Source organism: Meles meles, chromosome Y (genome assembly GCF_922984935.1).
Source record: "Meles meles chromosome Y, mMelMel3.1 paternal haplotype, whole genome shotgun sequence".
In the NCBI taxonomy this organism is placed as follows: domain Eukaryota; kingdom Metazoa; phylum Chordata; class Mammalia; order Carnivora; family Mustelidae; genus Meles; species Meles meles.
The window spans coordinates 5,441,656-5,461,999 of NC_060088.1; the positions used below are offsets into that span (position 1 = coordinate 5,441,656).

Sequence of the window (20,344 nt, forward strand, 5' to 3'; positions counted from 1 at the left end):
TAAGGGCATTGTTAGAGAGGGTAAAAGCCCACACACGGGTTTTTTTCCAAGCCAAGGAATTAAGTGGCCTGGCAGACAGGCCAGCTCTTTATGGGCTCGAGCCAAATGGGAACGGGGAAAGGGAGAGAAACAACAAGCTTCCTTTAGCTGTTTTCCCCCCAGTTTAACACTTCAGACAGAGCACGTCCATGTGGACCGAAGGGACATGGTTCACAAACCGGTAAATCACTTGCCTACGAGACTGGCTGGGGCAGCCGAGGATCGGGGCTCCCGGACCGGACGGTAGACCCTGCTCACGGCAGCGCCCTATCCTGACTCCCGCACTCTCCTCCAGCCAGCGGGGGAAGACGCGGCAGGAAGGCTTGGTGGTCGGCGGGGCCAGGTGGTAGGACCCCGCGGCCGGCCGGGAGCCGCGGGGACGGCGGCGCGCACTGGGAGCAGAGCGGGCACCTACCGCAGGCAGGATCTGCGAGCGGGAGATGATGCTGTTGGGTAAGCTGTTCTGTCTGCTCTCGGTCGTGACCTCGGCCCAGGTCACCTGAAAGCCAGTCACGGGCTGGTACAGGTTGGCCCTGGCCATCTTCCAGGAGAAGTGGGCCGTGACGTTGGCATCTTGGACGACGAACGAGGCAGAGAGGTTTTCGGGCTTGGCGAGCACTTTGGCCGGCACGGGACCTGCAGGGAGGGGGAGAGGGGGACCCGTGTGAGGCTGCTGGACAGAGAGGGGCAACAGGGCCCATCTGTATCCCCCTGCGGGCGGCCATCCCCAAAAGGAGGCACAGGCAGGCTTAGCTCGGCCTCCATGCATGGCTTCTGGAAACCACCTTTTTCTTTCTGGGGAAGGTCCCTGAGTCAGAGTCGCTTTTGTCCCCGCAACCGGGTGCCAGGTGCTTTGGGAAGTCTTTTCTGGGCCCTGCTTTTGGGGCGGAGGAGGGAATTCTGCAGTGTGGTGCGGCCTGGCTGCTGCTCGGAGAGCGCAGGTGACCGCAGCGATAAGGGAGGACAGTGAAGTGATGGGACGTCGTGCTCTGTCGCTCAGAGGAGCTCAGGGGGCCGCCAGGTGCATCGCTGTGCACAGGGAGTGAAGGCAGCTTGCGTGACAAGGGGCCGGGAGAGAAACAGCATAGTGGAGAGTCTGCTGAAGCCCAAGTGGTACGGGGACCTTTCCTTCGTTTCCCAGCGGGCAGTGCCCCAACGCGGGACCTCGTCCTGGGCCCGGGACAGCAAAACCATGATGTGTCTAGCCGTGTGCACATCAGGGCCCGAATGGGGCCATCACACGGCCATTCGGAAGATGGCACCTTTGGCGGTCCGGCCGCGGAGTCCGGTTAGCCAAAGTGTTCTAAGTGCCGCCAGCGTCCTGAACGCGCCCAGGGAAGCTGCGGGGAGACGAGCCTGGCTGTCCCGGGCAGCTAACGGCGGGGAGGGGGCGCATCTGGCTCCCTGGACAGCTAACATGGGTGGGGGGAGGGACAGAAGGAGACGCACCTGGCTCTCCGGGGCAGCTAACTGGCTTGTGGCTCTTTCCCTTCAGGGCGGAGCACGGCGGCGTGGTAAAGAAAACCGTCTCTGCCTTCAGGCGGCCGGCGGGCGGCGTGGGCTGCACGGTCACCTTGTATTTGCAGGAGAACGACAGATCTTGAAGAATGATGTAATTGTCCTAAGAGCAAGAGAAAGAGAAGATGCTGCAAGACGTCTCGTTGGGGACCCACGCTCGGCAGGAGCTGAAATCCTAGAGCAACAAGGACGATGTCCTCCGCACGCAGCGTGCACGATGCGGCTTTTATGCACAGCAGAGAGGACACCCGGTCCCTGCTGTGACGAAGGACCATGGCCCCCTCCATCCCCCACGTGGAAGACGCCCCTGGCCCGGGGCAGGACCACGGCGCCTTCCAAGCAGGCGCGACCCAAGCGCAAGCAGCAGTGTCTGCGGTGGAAACAGGACGGAAACGGGAACTCGGGCTTCTCTGGGATGGGGTCAGAAGCTCCTCTGTACGTCTGCATCTGTGCAATGAAGACCGTGCTTGGCGGCACCTTCCTTCCCGGTTCCGGGCTGCTGTCCGGCCACGGGCCGTCCGGGTGCACCCGCGCAGACACCCAGACTAAGCTGCAAGCGTGAGGCTGGGGCTGCAGTGAGCGCAGCTCCGTCCCGGTCCGTGGGCCTGCTCTGCCTCTCCGGTCTGCGCTGCCCGCGCGTATCCAAGCCCGATGCCCTCGCGGGAAAGACGCAGACGGGACCCCTCTCCGGGCCGCGCAGGACTGGCCCTGCTGACAGCCCCGTGGGCGAGGTGGGAGCACAGACGGGGAGGGCGGGATCAGCGGAGGCCCCGCCCACTCCGCCGCTGCCGCAGTCCAGGTGCGCATGGTGCGGAGGGAGGGGCCCCGCACCTGCTCACAGGGGCAATGAGCACCCCGGGATTCAGGGTACCGCGCACACTGTGGAGCGAGCAGGGAGCCTGGCAAGCCTGCGGCATCACCGTGGGGGACGGAAATGCTTCTCTGCGGGAGTAGGACCGCACACTCTGCCTGGGAACACGCTGCAGTCCCGACCCGCCACGGTCAGCGCTGGGCAGCTCTTTCGGGAACGCTTCCATGGGGCCTGGGAGGCAGACGTCCGTAGCACGAGGTGGACTCGCGGCCGGTCCTTCCTAACTTCAAACCAGGGGCCTAAAAGCTGTTTACAGACGGAGGAGGCCAGCTGCAGCCTCTAGTAGGCGGGCCGTGACTCCCACTTCTCCGGGACACACGCACAGGTCCAGTTGCGTCTTGCCTTCGGGTCTGCGGAGGGGAGAAGCCACGCTTGGCTGCGCCCGGGGAACAAGGCGGATCTCTGACGGCTGCAAGGCGCTCCGGGAACACTGGGGAAAGCCTCGCCCATGCACACAAAAACTGGAACAGACCCTGCTTCGGTCCTGTGTCCCTGCGTTCCGAGTAGGCTTCCCTTGGACGGATGCTTCTTTCTCTCTGTTACCGGAAGCCCCAAACTTTGGAAGCAGCCTACGGACAACTAAGAGGAACAGCGTCCGCAAGCCTGCACTGGGACAAGTCAAATCCAGTAACAACCTGTATTTCTGCAGACCCGCTGACTCGTTGTATCTTACTGTATCTTAAAGTTATATGAGGCGATAGGATTCTAAAAATACTGTACTTGCTGCTTTAGAAAATATTTGGAAGAAAACTATTCCCCTGTCGATCTCGTATCAGCTTCTGGGACAGCTGCGGCCCTGTCTCGGGTGTTGTGAACCGCACTGCTGTGTCCCACGCCCACCGCTGGCCTCCCTGTGCGGCCGTCCCCCCCAAAAGCACGCTCTCCTGTGTGCTCGGGGCTCCTCTCCAATTCAGGCGACGACTTGGTCTTTGGAAGAGCACGTGCAGTAACACTGATCGGGTGACTGTCCCCAAGGACTTGATGTTCTTTCCAAATTAAGTCGGGAAAGCGTCGGTGCTCCGTGTGGGGTGCAGACAACAGCTCCACGCACTGGACGACGGGGTGCTGGGCAGGGTCGCGGCTAAGCAAGTTGCCAAACGGTTATCAGAAGTTGATGGGGACAGTATCACCCTTACACCATGCTGCCAAGATCCAGAAAACGAGGCAAACCTTTCGTCCAACGAAAGGCAGATGCACAGCAGCTCGGAAGCAGGTCCCCTCTGACCCCGGAGTCCCGAGGAAGCGCGTCTTTAACCCCGTGTTCTGTGACCTGCCCCGAGCCGACAGGCTCGAGTCCCCAGAGAGGTTGTGAGCGGGGACGGAGCATGAGAGCAGGACCATTGTGTGGGTCCGTGTACCTCATTACCAGTTGGCAGCTACCAGGTGACAACGAGCTCTCGGGGGTGGGGGGTGGGGGGGAGCACCCTTCGCCCATCTCCGCACAGCTGCTACACAGACCCCGTGGAGCCAGACCTGCATGAGACAAGAGCCGCCTCTCACCTGGGTGATGCCGGAGGAGGTCTCGGCTGCGCTGGTCCGGTTCTGGGCACAGACCTCCGGGAGCCACTGCACGTGGTATCGACCAACGCCGGGATCTGTCAGGTCAGAGGAGCACAGGCTGCAACCGCGGTCCCCACTGGCCGCGGCTCCCAGACTGGGACGCAGTGGGAGGGGACGCCCACACGTGCAGCAGGCGTCCGATAGCCGAAAGCGCACGTGGGACAAGGGAGGGGGCCAGTCTGCAGAACCTGGACTGTCCCAGGAGGAGAGTCCAGGAGAAACCCAGGGAAGAGGCCAGGAAGTACAGGACAGGCCCGGCAGCATGGCCACCAGGTGTGGAGGGGGACCTCGCCCCGCTTTGTGGGCCGCGCGCACCCCCACGCGAGAGGGCAGCCCTCGGCCCAGGAGGCCTCCTTCCTGCAACAGGGAGCCGTCAGCACAGATGTGGTCCGACCCCTTTCGGGAAAGCCAACAGCCCGGGGAACCCGGGCCGGGAGAACAACACCTCCTTGCAGCTGGAGCCCCAAGCATCACGATGCGTCCCCGGGGCACGTTGAGCGTTCCCGCAGCCCGCGGCCAGGACAGCAGCTCCCGTGTTCTCCTCGCGTGTGGTCCCCCGAACCCTGAGCCCCTCGGGGTGCCCGCGAGAACACAGAGCCTGCAAGCCCGTGCTGCCCGGGCCGAGCAGCGTGTTCTCTGCCCAGCGCTGGAGTCTGGGCCATCGCTCAGGCAAAGGACAAACCCACGACGAGCCCCTCGCCCAGTGTGGGGAGGGAGGTCTGGCCGGTGTCGGGTCAGTCACCCACCATGGGCCTGAGGGTGGGAAAGGGCGCCACTCTGCCACCAACCCACGCCTCATCCCGGTGCCCGAGTGCTGGACGGGGCTTCGCTGAGGGGGAAACGCTCGATGCCACTAGATGATCCCAGGGAAGCTGGTTTGAGCACTTTGAATGAGAAGAGACTCGGGTCTGAGAGGCGGGGTGGGGTTAAGCAGGCGGCCTGGGTGTTTGCTTAAAAGGGGAACCCCCGACCAGTCGCTGTGAGAGGCACAGCAGGCTGCAGGACTTTTTTGAGGGAAAGAACGGGATGTTATGCACAAGTGTGAGGTCGGCGAGTGAATTCGTCTGCTTCCGTTCAGTGCTGCTGGTTCGGGCACAGAACAGACCGACCACTCTGAAACAGCAGCTCTCGGGACCTTATGCACTGGCGGGCGAGGGAAACAGTGAACGAGGCAGGTGCATACGGTCCGCCCGAGGTGAGAGGGGGCGTTTGTTCGCGGGGATCAGTACAGGGGGAGGGGCCGGTGCATGGCCCACGGTGACGACTGTGCTGACGATGGCTGCGGTGTCGCTCGAGGACCGAGCTCTCAAGGGAGACGCGGATCGGGCCTGCCGGTGTGTGCGGGCCCGTCTGTCCACATTCCCGGTGGTGCCCATGGTCCTGGGTCGTCTAGAAGGCTGTGGGCAGTGTAGATGGCCGTGGCCAGGCTCATGTCCACAGGCAGTGTAGATGGCCGTGGGCAGGCCTGGCGCCAGTGTGAGCAGTGTAGATGGCCATGGACAGTGCGGATGGCTGTGGGCAGTGTGGATGGCTGTGGCAGGCCTGCTGGTGGCGTGGACGGTGTAGAGTTATGAGCAGTGTGGATGGCCGTGAGCCATACGGATGGCCATGCGCAGTGTAGGTCCTGTGGACAGGCCTGGTACTGGCGTGGCACTGTACATGGCCGTGGGCAGTGAGGACAGAGTGGACGGTGTAGACAACTGTGGGCAGTGTACGTGGCCGTGGGCAGTGTACGTGGCCGGGGGCAGTGTAGGTGGCTGTGGGCAGGCTTGGTTCTGGTGACATGGTCCACGGCCATCTACACTACCCTCACTAGCACCAGGCCTGCCCACGCCCATCTACAGTGCCCACGCCCATCTACTGAACCCACACCAGCGCCAGGCCTGCCCACGGCCATCTACAGAACCCACACCAGCGCCAGGCTTTCCCAGAGCCGTCTCCACTGCCCACAGTCATCCAAACTACCCAGGCCAGTGCTGGACCTGCCCACAGCCATCTACAGTGCTCACAGCTGTCTACACTACCCACACCAGTGCCAGGCCTGGCCACGGCCATCTACACTCTGAAAAGCAGAGGGCAGAGTCCCATCAGGGTGGCTGAACAGCTGGAACTCTGACCCCCACCGGGCGTGACTCTGCAGCTGGGCAGGGAGGTGCGCGGACGCAGAGTTCCTCCCCCGCCAAGAGACAGCACAACAGCCGGCGCGCAGAGCAGCAGCTGCGAAGCAGCTGTGCCACACACGGGGGGTCCCCGCAGGAGATTTGTTCCCTAAGCTCACAATGTGTGGTGCCCAGCAAGGATCTGTGGGACATGTGTCCAAGAACAAACGAGGAGTGGACACCACTGCCCTCCCCCTTCCCCCTGCCGGACACAGACACCGGCTGGACCCATGCAGCACATGGATTCTCCTTGCCAACGGCACTCCTCTGCAGATGTGGCCCCAGAGCCAGGCCTCAGCTGCAGGCCTCCCCCCCAGGAGGCCCTCAGGAGCCCTGTTGCCCACACACGTCCCGCCCTCGCGTGCTCCTGAGCCACCCACCCCCTCCCGCACCATTTGGGCCAGCGCTCAGAGAGCGGGGCCATGAGCCTGGCACTGTGCGGGCACCACCCCCAAGGTGATGCCTTCGGGAGAGGGGAAGAGGGCCAACATGCTGTCTGACCGCAGCCCGTGGCAGCCTGGGAGCCCCGCCCACCCACAGAGGACTGGGAGCGCGTGCCCTAGGGGCGGAAACAACTCCAGCTCTGCCAAACGCCAGGTGTCACCCGCTCAAGTGCAGCGTGGCCCCACACTGGCCCGTCAGCACCACAGGGACCAGTCCCTGCCCGTGATACGTAAAGCAGAGGACAAGAGAAGAAAAAAGAACTACAAAAACAACTGTAAAACAAGTAACAAAATGACAATAAGCACACACCTATCGAAAGTTACTTTGAATGTAAATGGACTAAATGCCCCAATCAAGAGACACAGGGCGAGGGAATGGATAAAAAAGCAAGACCCAGCTACATGCTGCCTACAAGAGACTCATTTCAGACCTAAAGACACATGCGGGCTGAGCATGACGGGATGGGAAAGCACTTATCAGGCAAATGGAAGTTAGGAAAGCCTCGTGACAACACGAGTCAGACGGACTAGACTTTAAAACAAAGACTGTAGCAGGAGACAGAGAAGGACACTACTTAATCACAATGGGAACAGGCCAACAAAATCTAACAATTGTAAATACTTGTGCACCCATGTGGGAGCATACAACTACGTAAAAGCAGTCAATAACAAACAAAAAGGAAGTAACTGATAATAACACAGATAATACAACAGTAGGGGACTTTAATGCCACACCACATCAACGGACAGGTCACCTAGGCAGGTAATCAGCAAGGAAACAGAGGCTTTGAATGAGACATCGGACCAGATGGATCTGATACATTCAGAACTTTCCACCCTACAACAGCAGAACACGCGTTCTTCTCAAGTGTACATGGGACCGTCTCCAGAGCAGATCACTTATTACACAATATTAGTCCCAACAAATTCAAAAAGGCTAAGTCCTGCTGTGCATCTTTCCGAACCACAACACTAGGAAACTAGAAATCGACCACAAGAAAAAGTCTATAAAGAACACAAATACACGTGCGTCGCATAACATCCTACTAAATGACTGCGTCACCCAAGAAATCGGAGAGAAAAATATACATGGAGACAAATGAAAATGGAAACACAGGGCTCAAAAGTCTTTGGAACACATTCAAAGCTGTTTTAAGAGGGACGCTTATAGCAGCAGAGGCCTGACCAACCTTACACCTGAAGAAGCTAAAAGAAGAACAAACAAAACCCAAACTGTTTTAAGAACAAAGAAATAAAGATCAGAGCAGAAATAAGCGAACGAGAAACTAAAAATACAACAGATCAATGAAAGCAGAAGCTGGTTCTCTGAGAGTAGCAACAAAATTGATATACCTTTAGCCAGAGTCATGAGAGAGACATGGAGACAGGGGACTCAAAATCAGATATGAAACAGCAGTAATAGCAACGAAAACCACAGATACAGAGGATTATCAGAGAATATTATGGAAAATTAAATGCTAACAAATTAGACAACCTAAAAGAAATGGATAAATTTCTCAAAACATATACCTCCCAAAACTGAATCAGGAAGGAAGAGAAAATATGAACAGACTGGTTATCAGTAATAATAACAACAACAAAACTCCCAACAAACACAAGTCTAGGGCCAGACAGCTTCACAGGCAAATTCTACTAAACATTTAAAGAAGAGGAGTTAATACCTATTCTTCTGAAACTATTCCAAAAAAATAGAAGGAAACCTTCCAAATTCATTGTATAATGCCAGCATTGCCCTGATACCAAAACCAGATAAAGACACTACAAAAAAAAAAAAAAAGGAACTGCAGACCAATATCCCTGATGAAGACAGATGCAAAAATCCTCAGCAAAATACCAACAAATCAAATCCAACAAGAATGATTAACAAAGTCATTCTCAATCATCATACGGGATTTACTCCTGGGATGCAAGGGTGGTTCAGTATTTGTAGGTCAGTCATATTGCGTGAAAGACAAGAGAAAGGACAAAAACCATATGATCATTTCAAGAGATGTAAAAAAAAGCAGCTGATACAAAGTACAACATCCGTTCACAATAAAAACCCTCAACAAAGTAGGTTTAGAGAGAACATACCTGAACATAATAAAGGCCATCTTTGAAAAACACACAGCTGACATTATACTCAGTGGTGAAACACTGAGAGCTTGTCTCCTAAGGTCAGAAATAAGACAAAGACATCCACTCTTACCACTTTTACTCAACATGATAGTGGAAGTCAAAGCCATAGCAATCAGACAAGAAAAAGAAATAAAATGCACCCACATTGGTAAGAAAGAAGTAAAACTTTCACTATTTGCAGATGACAGGATACTATATATAGATAAACCTAAAATTTCCCCCCAAAACTAATAGAACTGATCGATTCAGTAAAATCACAGGATATGAAACCAACATCCTGAAATCTGTTACATTTCTATACACTAATACCACCATAGCAGAGAAATTAAGAAAACGATCCCATTAACAGTTACACCAAAAATAATAAAATACCTAAGAATAAGCTTAATCAAGGAAGTAAAAGACCTGGAAAACTATAAAAGACATGAGAGAAACGGAAGGGATGCCTGGATGACTCAGTTGGTAGAGCAGGTGACTCCTGATTTTACGGTCAAGCCCCATGTTGGTTGTAATGCCTACTCCAAAGAAAGAGAGAGAGGGAGATAGAGAAAGAGAGAAAGAAAGAAAAAACCATAGAGGATACAAACAAATAGAAGGATATTCCCATGTATCTAAATTAAATACTAAAATAATTAAATATTCCTATAATATTTAAAAATATTATTAAAATGACCATTGTACCCAAAGCAAATACATATTTAATTCAATCCCTATCAAAATAGCATTTTAAAAAAATGTTCAAAAGAGCAGTTTTCACAGAACTAAAACAATCCTAAAGTTTATATGAACCACAAAAGACTCTGAGTGGCCAAAGCAATCTTGAGCAAAACTGGAGGTATCCCAGATATCAAGTCACACTAGAAAGCTATAGTAATCAACACAGTATGGTTCTGCCATAAAAACAGACACAAAGATCAGTGGAACAGAAGGGGGAGAATCCAAAAACAAACCCACGATTGTGGTCATTAATCTTTCACAAAGGAGGCAAGAATATGCAATGGGAAGATGTCTTTTCAACAAATGGTTCTGGGAGACCTGAACAGGGACACACACAGAAGAAACAGGACCACTTTCTTACATGCTGCACAAATGTACGTTCAAAATGGATTAAAGACCTAAATGTGAGACCTGAAACCATAGAACTCCTCCAAGGAGCACAGGCAGTAATTTCTCTGACATCAGCCCTAGCAGCATTTTTCCTGGATATGTCTCCTGAGGCAAGGTAAAACACAAGCAAAACTAAATTATTGGGACTTCATCGAAATTAAAAGCTCCTGCCCAGTGAAGCACTGGAACTAAATCACCAGAACTAAAACACATGAATGGGAGAAGATGTTTACAAATGACATATCCAATAAAGGGTTAATATCAAAATGTATTAAAAACTTATCAAACTGAATACCCAAAACCCCAATAGCCCAATTACAAAATGGGCAGAACATATGAAGAGACATTTCTCCAAAGAAAACCGACAGATGGCCGACAGACACATGAGAAGAGGCTCAGTATCAGGGAAATACAAATCAAAACTGGGAGCTCCCACCTCATGCCTGTCAGGACGGCTAAAATGAAAACCAGAGGAAACAAGTGTTGGCAAGAAGTGGAGAAAAAGGAACTCATGCACTGTTGGTGGGGATGCAAACTGGTGCAACCACCGTGGAAAGCAGTACGGAGCCTCCTCAAATAATTAGAATTACCTCATGATCCAGTAATTTCAGTACTGGGTATTTGCCCAAAGAATACCAAGTCACGAATTCAGAAAGCCATATGTGCCGCTACGTTTACAGCAGCGTTATTTACAACAGCCCAATTCTGGAAGCCGCCCAAGGGTCCATCCGTCGATAAACAGATAAAGAAAATGTGGTGTATTCACACAACGGAATATTATTCAGCCGCAGAAAAGAAGGAAATGCTGCCATTTGCAACACCACCAATGGATCTAGAGAGTACAGTGCTGAGTGAAGTCATCGGAGACAGACGAATACCATATGATTTCACTCGGATGTGGGATTTAAGAATCAAGAGAAACAAGCAAACGGAAGAAGAGACAAACCATGAAACAGACTCTTAACTCTAGAGAACTGATGGTTCCCAGAGGAGGGGGTGGGGTGTTGTAAAATAGGGTAATTGGACAGACACCACACTCTTTATGGTGAGCCCTGAGTAGTACACGGGATTGTTGGACCACTGCGTTGTTGTCAGAGCCCAACATGACACTGCCCGTTAACGGCACTAGAATGAAAATAAAATACAAAAACGCTAATTCAGAAAGATACGTGCACCCCAAAAGAACTCTTAAATCACTCAGTTGTACACCTGAAGTGTAGAGCACCGTAGGTTAATTATACTGGATTCTTTTTCCAAATGCAGACCACAAAATGCCCACCCTTGTGTTAGTTGAGTTCTAACTCCTTTATACAAATATCCATGTATTTATACAAATATCCGTGTAACTCATTTATACAAACGTCCTGTCCTTAGCTTCATCTTGGCAATTGTGAAAGCCGTGCAAGTCTGTATTTAGGATATGACTTCAGGACCCCGTCTATAACTAGAGTATGAAAAACAGCATCATCAAGTCAAACGTTTCCTCAGGGGATACATATGAAAATTCTATGCTCAGTGCCCGTGTTGCTGAGGTTCTTGAACTGAAGTTCTTCCTTCCACAAATGAATTATAATGTACTTGAGAGGTATTTTTAAATATGGAAATCTACTTTCGGTGTGCTTCAACTACGATTCAAAAGCTAGATGTATCTAATCTGTTTCTCAAATATAATTAACTCACAGTGTCTGGCATAAATTCAAGGCTGCCAAGCATTTTTTTAAGGACTTATTTATTATAGAAAGGGAGAGTCAGAGAGAGCGAGCGAGCATGAGCAGAAGGGGCAGAGGGGAGAGGAAGAGAGACTCCCAGGAAGACTCCCCACCCACCGTGGGAGCTGAGCCTGACATAAGGCTCAATCCCCGGACCCTGAGATCATGACCCAAGCCCAAACCAGGAGTCGGAGGCCCAACTGACTGCACCGCCCAGGCGCTTGCAAGGCTGTACATTTTTTTTAATTTTTTTTTTTTATTTGACAGAGATCACAAGTAGACAGAGAGGCAGGCAGAGAGAGAGAGAGGAGGAAGCAGGCTCCCCGCTGAGCAGAGAACCCGATGCGGGACTCGATCCCAGGAACCTGAGATCATGACCTGAGCCAAAGGCAGCGGCTTAACCCACTGAGCCACCCAGGTGCCCAAGGCTGTACATTTTTTTTTTTTTAAAGATTTTATTTATTTATTTGACAGATAGAGATCACAAGTAGGCAGAGAGGCAGGCAGAGAGAGAATAGGAAGCAGGCTCCCTGCTGAGCAGGGAGCCCGATGCGGGGCTCGATCCCAGGACCCCGAGATCATGACCTGAGCCGAAGGCAGAGGCTTTAACCCACTGAGCCACCCAGGCGCCCCGGCTGTACATTTTTTAATTGAATGCTCATCTCTAAATTCCCAAAGTTGAATGATCAAGAGCGCTGGGTGATTGAAATCGGAGCTCTAAGAAAGGGAGGCCATCCTGGAGCGCCACAGGATAGCTGCCACAGCAAAGAAGGGAAGTCACAGCCCTGGCAGCCCCACACAAGCACTCGGGAACACATCGGAAAATGCCACTTCCCCGGGGCAGGGATTTCCGTTCTTTGCAGCATCTCCAACACCGGAAATAGTACCTGGTATGCAGTAGGTGCTCAATCGATGTCAGCTGAATGACATCCTTTCACAAACTAATGCCTGTTCTCTCTTCATTTGTAAAAACGCTTTGGTCAGACAGACTTTCCGATTTTGTACAATTTTGTAAAAGAAGAATTCGAACACCTACTTAGCAGAAGGCATTTCTACTCAAAGTAGAAGTAGGACGGTTTTCTCTCTTTTTGAGCTCATTTTTCACATTTCTAGAGTGCAAACACTAAGTCTAAACCAAGAAGCCTGAGAGAATCAAGTGTGGATTTTGTTGCCACACAGTAAAACGGAACTGTTGTCTGTAGAATAATAAAATTACGAATTAATAAAAGTAGCCAAGTGAAGCCTTCCTTTTAGGGCTGCAGATTCATTCTTGAGGGTATGTCTTTCCTTCTAGAGCATTCACTGTTACACCCCAGCTATAGAGGCACTCTGTTGGGCTGACAGATGATGTTTGAGTCATTTCCCTTCAGAATAATATACTGTAGCATCATAAATAATACAAAAATTAAAAAAAGATGCTCTCCCTTTGGGAAATTTCAAGGGAACTGAACAGATTTGTGCTTGTGAGTTTCTAGCTCCAAGTCCAAAACCAACATGCTGGCCACCCTCACTTTTTTAGGAAATGGGACAGATATCTAGAAACCTGTTTCTACTTACAGTTTTATCTTGACTAGTAAACAAGTTCTCGTCTACTCTGATCTGTCGCAAGCATTCAGTTTTCTTAAGGTTTTCAACCCAGTGTATCCACTGGCGGAAATTAGTTACGATTCAAGAATATTCAATTGAGGTACCTGTTGCAGAATTTTTTTCCTATTTAATATTGTTTTTCATTCTTATTTCATTTATTTTTTTATTATGATCAGTTAGCCAACATACAGTACATCATTAGGTTTCGACGTAGCGTTCAAAAAGCATTTGAGATGGGTCTCACGAGTTGCATAGGGTGCACACAGTGTGTGATTTTACAGAGTCCAAAGTCCAGAAAAGCCAGCCAAAGGGTCCTTTCGCAGGACAGAGAAAGATCTCATATTCACATTCTACCCAGAATTCGGAGAACAGTGGGGCTGTGCGTTGACTTAAAAGGGGCCTCGTTTCCTACATGTACAATATTAGGAAGAGCACATGCTCCATCAATGTCTCCGGGAACTCGGGTTTGGGATTCTGTAGGTCCTATGGTGCCTGCCCAGCGGGCTTCTGGAAGAGAACAGATGTGCAGTGAGTTTGGAACACCTGCTGTGTACCTCGCTGAGCGCTGGACTCCCCGAAGTTTCCAGTCTCCTATGGTGGGCTCTAGCACAAGGACGCTCTGTTGAGTTTTAGACGTTAATTTGGCTTTGAAATTAACATCAAAGGGACATGGGATGGACATAATTTAAGGAAAAGGACTTTTGAGAAAAAAGACAACTTTAGTTATGGCATGACTTGTTCTTGGTCCCTAAGTGGCCGTGTGACCTGGTGGAACGCGACCTCCCCGTAGAGATGCCAACAGCAAAGTCACTGCTGCACCGTCGTTCCAGTTCAGTCCACGTTCTGACCACAGAACGAAACTGAGCTGTGTGGGAGTACTGATTATTTCCTGCTGCTGAGAGACGGCAATGATGCTAATCCCACTTCATCTGCCGGGATGCTTAGAATCCATCGCATTTGGGTTGCAAATTCAATCACGAGACCATTTGTGAAAGTATCATACCTTGTTGTCTGCAAAGGAGGAAAACAGAGCCAGTCCTAAAGTCCAAGAAGCGCCTAGCTCAGAGGCCCTTGACCTCCTTCCTGGCGTCCTGTTTCCCCTCTGCCCCTGGGCCAGCCTTCAGGGTTCCACCTACAGGGAACCCTGCAAGAACCCTGACATTTGTGGGGTGATTACTTTGTGCTGGGCACGGTCCCCAAGCACTTGGTATGTGTACTGTCATTTAATCCCACAACAAACCTACGACACAGAGACTGATTTTCCCTTTAGTTCATCATGTTAATACAATAAATGAGAAAAAGTCCTTGATCTTTAATCACTTTCAAGAAGAATATGTGATAAAAATCAATATGCATCCATGAGAAAAACACTGCAGATAACAGCAATGGGGGATGGGATACCTGGGGGGCGCAGGCGGTTCAGGTCATGATCCCAGGGTCCTGGGACTGAGCCCTGTGCTGGGCTCCATGTTCAGCTGGGGGTCTGCATCTCCCCCTCCCCGTATCCCTCCCTCACTCGTGCATGCTCTCTCTCTGAAATAAATAAAATCTTTAAAAAAAAAAAAAGCAGTAGGGGATTTTGTTCATCTGGTGAAGTGTGTCTACTGAAATCTTACGATTAGACATCATGCCTGGGGTTAAGGTGCTCAATGACCTTACTGTGCAAATCCTATCATGGCAGATACATACATCCAGTCGTCACAGTGTGTACCTCAAATAGGCACCATGTTCTAGCGCAATTCTAGTCCATAAAGCTGGGGAAGATCAAAGCAGCAGATACTTGCATGTGTACTAAAACCTGTTATGTCCACTTGCACGCGCTTGTGTTCTTGCACACATGCACACAGGTCCCATTCCATCACCCGCCACCCCCGTGAGATGGGCACCACTACTCCCTCTTTACAGACGAGAAACTGATGTGCTGAGTGGTGAGTCATTTTCCTGACACCACACAGCTGGTGAGGGGTTCACCTCAGCTTTTGAACAAAATATATCTCGGTTTAAAGACTGTATTCTTGGGGCGCCTGGGTGGCTCAGTGGGTTAAAGCCTCTGCCTTCGGCTCAGGTCATGATCCCAGGGTCCTGGGATCGAGCCCCACATCGGGCTCTCTGCCAGCAGGGAGCCTGCTTCCCCCCCCCCGCCCCCCGCCTGCCTCTCTGCCTACTTGTGACCTCTGTCTGTCAAATAAATTAAAAAAAAAAAAGACTGTATTCTTAAACTCCATGTTATCATGATTCAAATAGTAGTTTATAAGCGTGCAATGTTTCACATATAATAATTCCTAACAGATGTTTAGAAAACTGACTTTTCTCAGCCATCAATACCATTAACTTGTGTCCATATAATCAGAATTACTAGTAGATCTTCAACCAAGTAACCAAAAGGAAGAAAAGAAAGCAGTACTTCTGCTTCATCTCTGCTTTGAACAAACCCAAGTGAGGGAGTCAGAAATGAAAAACAAACGTCACGTCTGCAGTGATCACTCCTACTGCATCCCGCACTGAACGTCACCACCAGCGTTAGTTACACAAGGGAGAGAAGGAACAGGTCCCAGGTCTGGGAAGGCAAATATCACCTTCTCATTATGCGCATGCTACATGGCTGCTTTTATGGAAAAATGGGATGGAATCATCAAAGGAAATGCAATGAGCAAGGGACTATAACAAGAGAGTCCGATTCGCCATCAGGACACTGAGAGAGGATGTATTTATGTGTATGACAGCCACAGTGAGAAAATAAAATGGAGGAAACGTATGCCTGTATGGAATGGGATCGCAATAAACACAGACACCTTACAATAATCCTATTAGAACTACTATAGCCTCTGCATGACACATTCTAAATCACTGTTGAGAGAAAACTTTAAAAACTGGAATAAAGGATACGTCAAGTGTCGAGATTTTTAAGATGTGAATTCTCAGTCATTACCGTATGTTGACTGTAATTTCAACAAAGATCCCACAAGGTTTTTGTGTACACTGACAGATTAACAAACACTGATATAAAAGCACAAAGGACAAAAACAGTCAAGACAATTTGAAAATGAAGTAAAAGCCTGAAGAATTATGATTAAAAATATTTACAGATTTACAGTAGTTAAGACAACGTGGCAATGCCAGAAACTTGGGGGGGAAATAGCCAAATGACTCCACAGAAAGTTAAAAAGATAAGTTGCCCGTACTGTGATGTAGGGTCGGGGCGGCAGCCCAGAGTTAAAGGCTGCTCTGTCAGCTGTAGCTCAGGAGGGACAGAGCGTAAAGGAGCAGTGAGCCCCACACATAAACTCAGTTCCAGGCGGAAGACAGCCCCAGAGAGAAGGGGAAAGCGGTCCAAGTTCCAGGACGTGAGGGGAGGATCTGTGTGATCCTGTGTAAGCAAAGATCCTCAACCAGGACAGCAAGAGCTGTCACCCAAAGAAACAAAATGACGAATGAGTCCCCTCTACAACGCAGAAGCACTAAGGAAGGAAGGAAGGATCAGTCACAGAAGGAGAAAATGCTGAAACCAGGGAACCAGCGGTTGACTCCTATACTCTACGTGTAAAGGCCTTCTGCAGGACGGACAGTGCAGCTGAAGAGCTTAAAAATACAATCAGACAGCACGGAGCCATCGAGACGCAGGTCGCAGAACCGCTCAACTCAAAAACATGGTAGAGAGAGGGGGCGCACCAGGGATGATCGTGCCCTGAGAGTGGGAATGGAAGCTGCAACCACTGTGGGAAACCGTCGTGTCTTCCAAAGCTCTGCATGCTCCAGTCACCCAGGGGTCCCCCTCGTCTGGGAGAACGTGTGCATCAAAAACCTGTCTGTGTTCACGGCAGCCCTGTGCTGCAGAGCCTCCCAGCGGGACAAACCAAATCCCCAGCCCCAGCTAAAAAGAGCCATTGGCGGAGCTCCACATAGGGCTAGGGCAGACTGCATGAAGTATGGCTTCCCCAACAGAATGAGGTTGTTTCCTGCTCCCTGGATCTCGTGCACTCGAGAGGCCCAACGTGCACGGTATGGTTCCGAGTGATAAACATTTCAAATGTCAGCAAGACAGATCTTCAAGTTTAGAAGTCATGGTTAGGAAGTACTCTCAGTGCTTACGTTTGTATTTCATGATACGTTCATGTTTTCATGCTCTTGTACGCTTAAGAAGTATTCTCAATGCGTACATTTGTATTCCATTATATGTTCACGTTTTCATGCTCTTGTATACTTAAGTATTCTCAATGCGTACGTTTGTATTTCATTTTATATTTATAGTTTCAATATTAATGTTTTACTACTGATACAGTTCTAATCTAAAATCAGTAAACATAATAGATCAAATAAATTTTGTAATTTAATAATTATCCTAAAACTTATTATGCTTACGAATAGGGATATATATGAATGAATAACTTTTAATACTGAATAATACTGAATAAATGGAATTTAGTTTTAATTAATGTATGAGAGTAATAAGACATTAATATTAATTATAATATTATTTTGGCTACAGAATGGATGTCAGCAGCTTAGAAAAAAATTCTGGAACAAAAAGAACTCCAGCACCAATATTCCTTTTTTTTTTTTTTTTTTGCTCATGTAGGTTCCATGATCAGCATAGATCCCAATGTGGGGCTTGAATTCACAACCCTAAGACCAAGACCTGAGCTGAGATCAAGAGTCACACACTCAACCAACTGAGCTACCCAGGCGGCGCTCCAACACCAACGTTCTGTGTAACACCGTACTTCAGAAGAACTTGAAGAACTGTTAAAAGTGAACTCTGGAAATAATCTGTCTTTCCTTTGTTTCCAAGCATATGAATGATAGACATGGAAATGTACATCAAATAATTCAAAAAGTACTATTTCAATAATACACACAAAAATCTTACGAATAAAGAAAACCAAAGAAAATGAATTTATCCTAAAGACAACTATTCAAATAAATACTCAAAACAGAATTAATTCCAAGGGTAAATCTGGCTTGCAGTATTAATTGTAAAATGGAAATTCTGAAGACATCCAAGAGTTTTGCTGTAGTGGAATGATGGTGTGTTAGGATATTGTGGTGTGTCCGTACACAGAAGTGAGTTAAACAGGGCAACAGAAGTACAGGATAGTGTATTATGGTGTGTCCGTACACAGAAGTGAGTTAAACAGGGCAAAAGAAGTACAGGAAGTGCAGATGCTCCTATATTATATGGAAATGTGTATGTTTTACATACATATATGGACCTGTGTGTGTGTGGATAAAATAACTAAAGGAAGAACAGAAGTGTAGGAAACTTTTGAAGGGACATCTACCAAAGTACTGTTTCTAGGAGACCACACTGAAATAAGTGACTTCTTTCTCTATTTTCCAAATTATTTGGGTTTTGTGTCTTTTTTTAAACAAAAAACTAATTTAGAACAAAACTTTATAGAGCAGAATAATGAGTACTTTGAGTGTTCTGGAGACAGCATTGGCCTTCTGGGAAAGCAGTGAAGACAGGCTAACATCCCTGAGATGAAAAAATGCAACCAGCTGACCGACAACGCTGATTTCTAAACATGATACAGATTCCTGGGAGAGAAACGGCCCCTGACTCAGACTTCACAGCAGCAGGAATTTTAAAAAAGATCTAAATGTTTTGTTCAGGTTCTGTTTCCCTTAATGTCAGCCCCATGGTGGGGTGCCTGGGTGGCTCAGTCAGTTAAGCATTTGCCTCGTGGTTTCAGCTCAGGTCATGGTCTCAAGGTTGTGAGATCCATCCCCACATTGGGCTCTGTCCTCAGCATGGAATCTGCTTGAGATTCTCTCTCCTTCTGCCCTCCTCTGCCTCATCTTCTCTCTCTAAAAAAAATAAATCTTTTAAAAAAAATATCAACACCATGGTTCGACCCTGACTCTTTCACTAGCCCCCAGATGTCACTGGGCTACTTAACGCAGACAACAAATCATCAGAGAGCATCTGCGTACCTTCAGTCTTTTTCCAGTAGACCTTCACCTGCAGCTGGTTGTCTTGATAGAAGGGGGCTCCGATTTCCAGGAGCCGCACGGGCCGTCGTCGTTGGAAAGGGGGCTGCACGTGCATCGCGTTCTTTCCCGTTTTCCCCAGTTGCTCTTCTGCAACAGAGTACAACACTGTGATTTCCTGGTCAAAAGTAATCTGTTACCAGTACACAGTCGCCAGGTGGGACAGCTGCTCTGACTTAAAAAAGAAGTGTGAATTGTATTTCTCATTATATATATGTTTTTGTGTAATTGTAAAGAAAATAAGTGAAATACTATGAAAATACCACATGGCCTCAATAGCCAAACTATGGAAAGAACCTAGATGTCCATCAACAGAGGAATGGATAAAGAAGATGTGGTTCATATATACAACGGAATACTATGCAGCCATCAAAAGAAACGGCATCTTGCCATTTGCAACGACATGGATGGAACTAGAGGATATTAGGCTGAGCAAAATGAGTCAACCAGAGAAGGACAATTATCATATGATCTTACCGATATGAGGAATTTGAGAAACAAGACAGAGGATCATAGGGGAAGAGAGAAAAAATGAAACAAGACAAAACCAGAGACAGAAACAAACCATAAGAGACTCTTGATCTCAGGAAAAAACCGAGGGTTGCTGGGGGGTGAGGGGTAGGGAGAAGGTGGCTGGGTGATGGACACTGGGGAGGGTATGTGCTATGGTGAGTGCGGTGAAGTGTGTAAGACTGATGATTCACAGACCTGTACCCCTGAAACAAGTAATACATTCTATGTTAATCAAAAAAAGAAAAAGAAAAAAAATTACCACGTGGCCTGAGAACAGTACAGAGAGCTCTTCCTGGACATACCAGCATGACACATCAACGCCCAGACAAGGCCCTACGTGTTCATTCGACTTTGTACGTGAAATACTAAGGGTCAGCAAATGCAGGGCAATGACACGTCAGACAGGGAGTGGAGCTGAAGGCTGCATTCATCTGTCCATCCATTCGCTCCTGGTCTCTTGTCAGTACGTAGTGACCACTTCCTAAGTGAGTCAGTGAGCCTAAGTGGCAGTGAGCCCGAGACTGCAGATACAAAGCTCGTGCTCCGGGAGCGGACATGTGTGCAAGTGATCCCGCACACGGTGGAGAGTGCTCCCAAAGGTTCGCGCACAGGGCATAGTCAGGAGGGAGCACAGGGAAGAGAGAAGGAGGTGTTTGCATCTTACAAGCAGCTGGTGCCTATGCTTTGGAAAAGCAGCCAAAGAGTGTC

At 49.3% G+C, this 20,344-nt stretch overlaps 1 protein-coding gene across 1 annotated transcript in view; it reads right to left on the reverse strand.

Annotated features, from left to right (window-relative positions):
• LOC123935782 (anosmin-1-like) overlaps positions 1-20,344 on the reverse strand; it is a 174,796-nt gene that overhangs the window by 4,961 nt on the left and 149,491 nt on the right. The window contains exons 9-12 of the mRNA XM_045996590.1: positions 19,067-19,213; positions 3,929-4,023; positions 1,489-1,660; positions 455-675 (exon numbers count right to left, since the gene is read on the reverse strand). Coding sequence (XP_045852546.1) covers positions 455-675; positions 1,489-1,660; positions 3,929-4,023; positions 19,067-19,213 — 635 coding nt within the window. The remainder of the gene's footprint in view (positions 1-454; positions 676-1,488; positions 1,661-3,928; positions 4,024-19,066; positions 19,214-20,344) is intronic.